At 51.1% G+C, this 7,149-nt stretch overlaps 1 protein-coding gene across 1 annotated transcript in view; it reads right to left on the bottom strand.

Annotated features, from left to right (window-relative positions):
- The window catches only part of reln (reelin), a 29,168-nt gene extending 28,006 nt beyond the window's left edge, over positions 1-1,162 (bottom strand). The window contains 1 exon segment of the mRNA XM_062460836.1: positions 1,158-1,162. Within this exon segment, the coding sequence (XP_062316820.1) occupies positions 1,158-1,162 (5 nt within the window).
- Between the last annotated feature and the right edge of the window lie 5,987 nt (positions 1,163-7,149).

The raw sequence follows: 7,149 nt of genomic DNA, 5'->3' as shown, positions 1-7,149 counted from the left end.
AGAGAGAGAGAGAGAGAGAGGGAGAACAAAAAGCAAAGAGATGTTGGATAAAGACACTGGCAGAGAAAAGAGCGACCTTGACAACTCTGAAGAGATAATTAGAAAATTAGGAGAAACAAGTCTCAGAAGCCTGGTTTAGAAACAAACCCATTTCATTCAGGGCCACTCCTGCATGGCTGGACAAAAGAACAGCAAACAGCTCTGTTTACGGTGCTTCTTTCAAATGATCTGTTCTAGTATCAGGAGAACAGGACCCCCGGGACAGGAGGAGGGGAAGAGGAGGAGCCTCCGTCTCTCAGGGTCAGAGTAGGACAAAGAAAAAAGATAGGAAGAGGTGAGGAGAAAGTAGACGGAGTGAGAGAGAGAGAGAGAGAGACAGAGAGAGAGAGAGAGACAGAGACAGACAGAGATAAGAAAAAAGGACAGAAAGCATTATTTACCGAGAGCCAGTCAAGAACAGGAGATGGATTCCGGGCGGTCCAAGTATGCCATTTGTCGTGTCTGTCAAACCTGGTGGGCTTCTGTCAAACATATGTTCACACAGAGAGATGTGGAGCACTTAAGTCCCCCCCCACCATAACCGCTGGTGTCCTCCCTGTCCTCCAGTCAGCCTCCCAGGAACACACGGCCATTTCAGGCCTTTTAAATCTCCCAGACGAGCAGATGTCTTTTAGAACCTGCGCTCTGCGTGTCACCTCAGATTCTAACAGCAGAGCGCGGGGCGAGAGAAAGGGGGGGGGGGGGGCATTGTTACTCTGTCGCTGTGTTGGCATTACACAGATGTGACTTGGTCAGGTCAAGGGAGAGATGTCGATCTGTGTAGCGGTGTGTGTGTGTGTGTGTGAGGGGGGGGTCTCTCCCGGCAAATAAAGCAGGGCTGTGACCCCTGGGGGTGGGGGGGGGGGGGGGGTGGTATGGGGGTGCAGGCTTTCTATTGAGATGGTTCAGGAGAACTGATTGAGGTACAGAGAGAGAGACGGGAAAGAAGAGGTCCTCAAAGGGTTCCAGTTCCGGGCCTCAATAGGCTACATCTACATGAATCCGGATACGAAAAAATGACTCTTTGACATGCGTCATTTTCCGTCTATTTATGTATTAATATGTACAAGCTGGCATTAATCTTTCACAACGCAATTTAACCGCAATTACACACCCACCCCATTCCAGCACCCCCCCCCCCCCCACCACACACACACACACACACACCTCTACATCCTGACTAATCCCTTGTCATTTCCTTCCCTGGAGTCTCCAGGGAGTACGTCAGCCATATCACTAAAGGGCAGGCCTGACCACAGACGCCTTTAATGATGACACCATCTCTTTATCTAATGATTTCCTGTTGGCCGCGACAGTTGTGGGCGTTGGACAATCGCCTTCACCATCAGGAAATCAATACCAGAGGCTGGCGCAGGGGACGGATGAAGCCGGGGTCACCTGCAGACCTGACCTCTGACTTATGACCTTTGAGAGAAATGACAGATTCCATGTCTGTCATCACCAGATTGTAAACCATGTCAGGTCACTGTCAGCATCACAGCTGGCTGTCTTTAGATAAATCATTCTACCGAGTCCAAATGGAGGGGGTGAGGGTGGCATGATGTTGGCGAGCAGGGCTGGTGTGGGGGGCAGGGGTGGTGTGGGTGGGGGTGGGGGGTAGGGCTAGTGTGGTGTGGGGTGGGGGGCAGGTGTGGTGTGGTGTGGTGTGGGGGGCAGGTGTGGTGTGGTGTGGGGGGCAGGGCTGGTGTGGGGTGGTGTGGGGTGGGGGGCCGGGCTGGTGTGGTGTGGGGTGGGGGTGGGGGGTAGGGCTAGTGTGGTGTGGGGGGCAGGGCAGGGCTGGTGTGGGGTGGGGTGGGGGGCAGGGCAGGGCTGGTGTGGGGTGGGGTGGGGTATAGAGTGTGTTGGAGGTGAAGCGTGGTAGACCCCAGACGGTGGATGTGTGGTTTCACCAGCATGTCTGTTCTCAGTCCCTGGCTGCTGGAAACCCAGATGGCTGCTTCATCAGCGCACTCTAATCACAGCCCAGGATCCATTCCTTTTCAATTAACACTAACGAGACTAATGCCCGCCTGCCTGCCTGCCTGCCTGTCTAACTGCCTGCCTGCCTGTCTAACTGCCTGCCTGCCTGTCTAACTGCCTGCCTGCCTGCCTGCCTGCCTATCTATCTATCTATCTATCTATCTATCTATCTATCTATCTGCCTGTCTGTCTGTCTGTCTGCCTGTCTATCTGCCTGCCTGCCTGCCTGCCTGTCTATCTGCCTGCCTGTGTATCTGCCTGCCTGTCTATCTGCCTGCCTGCCTGCCTGTCTATCTGCCTGCCTGCCTGCCTGCCTGCCTGTCTATCTGCCTGTCTGTCTATCTATCTATCTATCTATCTATCTGCCTGCCTGTCTATCTGCCTGCCCGCCTATCTTCTTTCTATTCATACCTTACGTTATGACTGTATGATCTGTGCAGGGTTATTGACAGTTAGGTTGGCAATACACAGAACATACCCACCCACATGCAAGACATTACACACACACACACTCCTTTCTCCCATGTGAGGAGGAGTAAAGCACGTATTCAGTAATTAAAGCAATCTCTAGACCAGCAGATGCCTGTGCTCCGTGGAGGGAGAGATGACACCAAACAGCTTGGAACAAACCTGCACACACACACACACACACACATGCACACACACACACATGCACACACACATGCACACACACTGGATGAGAGGCTGCTAATAGTGCTTTTGTTCCTTGTCTGACTCTCTCTAAGAGTGAGATGCTCACACGATGGCCCCCGGGAAATCACACACACATGCATACACGCACGCACGCACACACACACACACACACACACACACACACACACGCCAAGATGTCCCAGGGCTGAGAGTAACAGCCTAATAAAAGCTGAGCCACATTAAGGCGTCTTTGTAGAGGGGTCCGATGTTAAGCACTTTCACCTCTACAGACTCACTGGTGCATTCACATTAGTACTATGGCCCTGAATCAATGGGCTGTGGAGTGTGTGAGTGTGTGTACATGTGTGTGTGTAGGGCTGTGTCAACCATTGTTGAGTTTGAGTGTGTGTCTGTCAAAAGGGGTTATTCTGCCTACACTGAAGGCCTTGTCTCATGGTGTCACCTGCAGTGCTACTTAGGACCACAACAGCCCTCCTTCTCCTAAAACTTCTCCACCTTCACCCCCCCCCCCCCCCCGCTCCTCCTCATCCCTCTCCTCCCCCTCGTCCACCTGCAGTGCTACTTAGGACCACAACAGCCCTCCTTCTCCTAAAACTTCTCCACCTTCACCCCCCCCCCCCCCCCCGCTCCTCCTCATCCCTCTCCTCCCCCTCGTCCTTTCCAAGGCCTCGTTCACAGCCAGGGAGGTTATTTACTGCCTAACAGCAAATGAGTTCCTCCAAAGCCCTCCGTCACCCCCAGTCTATCACCTGGGTGATAGCAATCTGTTACCAGGGGCGCTCGACCAGTCTACCCCATAAACCTGCTCCCTTCATATTAACGCTCTGGCAGCGAAGGACGTGAAGGGAGTATATACAGTGAGGAAAATAAGTATTTGAACACCCTGCTATTTTGCAAGTTCTCCCACTTAGAAATCATGGAGGGGTCTGAAATAGTCATCGTAGGTGCATGTCCACTGTGAGAGACATAATCTAAACAAAAAATCCAGAAATCACAATGTATGATTTTTTTAACTATTTATTTGTATGATACAGCTGCAAATAAGTATTTGAACACCTGAGAAAGTCAACGTTAATATTTGGTACAGTAGCCTTTGTTTGCAATTACAGAGGTCAAACGTTTCCTGTAGTTTTTTACCAGGTTTGCACACACTGCAGGAGGGATTTTGGCCCACTCCTCCACACAGATCTTCTCTAGATCAGTCAGGTTTCCGGCCTGTCGCTGAGAAACACAGAGTTTGAGCTCCCTCCAAAGATTCTCTATTGGGTTTAGGTCTGGAGACTGGCTAGCCACGCCAGAACCTTGATATGCTTCTTACGGAGCCACTCCTTGGTTATCCTGGCTGTGTGCTTCGGGTCATTGTCATGTTGGAAGACCCAGCCTCGACTCATCTTTAATGCTCTAACTGAGGGAAGGAGGTTGTTCCCCAAAATCTCGCAATACATGGCCCCGGTCATCCTCTCCTTAATACAGTGCAGTCGCCCTGTCCCATGTGCAGAAAAACACCCCCAAAGCATGATGCTACCACCCCCATGCTTCACAGTAGGGATGGTGTTCTTGGGATGGTACTCATCATTCTTCTTCCTCCAAACACGTTTAGTGGAATTATGACCCCAAAGTTCTATTTTGGTCTCATCTGACCACATGACTTTCTCCCATGACTCCTCTGGATCATCCAAATGGTCATTGGCAAACTTAAGACGTGCCTGGACATGTGCTGGTTTAAGCAGGGGAACTTTCCGTGCCATGCATGATTTCAACGTCTCAGTGTATTACCAACAGTAACCTTGGAAACTGTGGTCCCAGCTCTTTTCAGGTCATTGACCAGCTCCTCCCGTGTAGTTCTGGGCTGATTTCTCACCTTCCTTAGGATCATTGAAACCCCACGAGGTGAGATCTTGCATGGAGCCCCAGTCCGAGGGAGATTGACAGTCATGTTTAGCTTCTTCCATTTTCTAATGATTGCTCCAACAGTGGACCTTTTCTCACCAAGCTGCTTGGCAATTTCCCCGTAGCCCTTTCCAGCCTTGTGGAGGTGTACAATTTTGTCTCTAGTGTCTTTGGACAGCTCTTTGGTCTTGGCCATGTTAGTAGTTGGATTCTTACTGATTGTATGGGGTGGACAGGTGGCTTTATGCAGCTAAAGACCTCAAACAGGTGCATCTAATTTAGGATAATAAATGTAGTGGAGGTGGACATTTTAAAAGCAGACTAACAGGTCTTTGAGGGTCAGAATTCTAGCTGATAGACAGGTGTTCAAATACCTGTATCATACAAATAAATAGTTAAAAAATCATACATTGTGATTTCTGGATTTTTTTTTTAGATTATGTCTCTCACAGTGGACATGCACCTACGATGACAATTTCAGACCCCTCCATGATTTCTAAGTGGAAGAACTTGCAAAATAGCAGGGTGTTCAAATACTTATTTTCCTCACTGTAACTTTTATTTTAGGCAGGCACATCATGGACGCCTCGCTTAGGTAACACAAGTCAAGGAAGGAGGGAGGGGGGGGGCAGGTAGAAGTGGTTACTCTGAGAGACTGTGGACTGTACAGGTCTGCAATACTGTACGGTGTCGTACGATAAGGCTGTAGATGCTGTGTTATGCACAAGACATGCGTGCTTAAACTGCACACGCATGGAATAACGCACTTCCAATGTGACAGGCCTTGCTCTCGGATTCCTCACTCAGAACGGCCACACTGACAACTCCGGGCCTGGGATGTGAGGGTTGGGACCAGTGGAGCAGGGGCCTCGCCTACTGCTGCTCCCCCAGGGTGGATCCCACACACTGGGGTGTCCCCTCTCAGAGACAGGGGCTGCTGCTGGTTCAGACAGGGGCTATGAACTGGAACAGGGCCTGGTGCTGGGAGAATGGAGGGGTGCGGGTGTGGATCGTAATGCTGTGTGTGTGTGTGTGTGTGTGTGTGTGGATCAGCAGTGGAGCAGTTGGCAACTTGCTGAAGTGTGTCTGGCTGTTTGATGAGGTCACCCACACTGGTCCCTTTACTGACATTGTGTGGGTCTTCTGCCAGTCATCTGCACTGTTATGCTATACACACACACACACACACACACACACACACACATAGAGAGAAGAGTCAGTGGAGACATCAGAAAAATTACTTATTTTGTTGGCAGGCAAGGAAGCCAGTGAATCTTCTTAGCTCAGATCTCCTTATTGTTTATGTGGCAGCAGCTTCATCCTGCCTGCCTGTCTGACTGTCTGCCTGTCTGTCTGTCTGTCTGTCTGTCTGTCTGTCTGCCTGTCTGCCTGTGTCTGCCTGTCTGTTTGCCTGTCTGTCTGCCTGTCTGTCTGTCTGTCTGTCTGCCTGTGTCTGCCTGCCTGTGTCTGTTTGCCTGTCTGCCTGTCTGTCTGTCTGTCTGTCTGCCTGTGTCTGCCTGTCTGTCTGTCTGTATGCCTGTGTCTGCCTGTCTGTCTGCCTGTCTGTTTGCCTGTCTGTCTGAGCCTACAATAGTCTGCCTGTCTGTCTGCCTGCCTGTCTGCCTGAGCCTACAATAGTCTGTCTGTCTGTCTGTCTGTCTGTCTGTCTGTCTGTCTGCCTGTCTGAGCCTCTGTGTTGTCTCTGTCAGGGAAACTTTACTGTGTGCTTCTTTGACTTTGCCCACCCAGGGTTATTGAAACCCCCCCTCCATGTTTTTCCAGCAGCAGCTGCTAATTGCGTTTTGACTGATTATTGTTATGAGGCTGTAAATCACCAACCAATGATATACAGGAGAGAGATAGAGGGAGAAGTAGAGAGAGAGGGACAGGAGGCAGATTGAAAGAGAATAAAAAAGGAGTACAGAAAGAGAGAGTGGAGAGCAAGATAAAACCAGAGGAAACTCAGAGTTTCTGGTCGTGGATACTGATTATATTATGATATTGAAGTACAGTGAATAGTGATTCCGATCCAGATATCACACACACACACACACACACACACACATGTGCGTGCACACACACACACACGCACAGATATACATGTGCGTCCACACACACACAACAGACAGCGGAATCACCTGGTCCTGTCCCTGAGCAGCAGTTTACCAGCACACCCGCCAGCACGATGGGCCCCAGCCCCCCCTGCACCTGGCTGGAGACAGAGACCCGGCCCCCAGAGGCCCGGCCCCCAGAGGCCTGGCCCCCGGAGGCCTCCTGTGGGGCCCTGACACCAGCCTGACACCAGATGCTCCAGGGTGTCGTCCTGTCTGAGGACCTGACGGAGGGTCTCACCCAGATGGCAAGACATGAAATGTATGTCCCACCACCAGGGCTCAACTAGAGTTAAGGGATGCATATTACACACACACACACACACACACACACGGGTACTCACAGGAAGTTGACACAGCCGGTTCCGGGCGGTGGGGCGATCCAGACGAAGCTGAAGCTGGTGGAGGCCTGGTGGCTGACGTGAGACGCCACCACACTGCACACAAACTGGGT

This window comes from Osmerus eperlanus, chromosome 5 (genome assembly GCF_963692335.1).
Source record: "Osmerus eperlanus chromosome 5, fOsmEpe2.1, whole genome shotgun sequence".
Lineage (NCBI taxonomy): Eukaryota > Metazoa > Chordata > Actinopteri > Osmeriformes > Osmeridae > Osmerus > Osmerus eperlanus.
The sequence above is the reverse complement of the archived record's forward strand: the minus strand, read 5'-3'. Positions and strand labels throughout refer to the sequence as shown.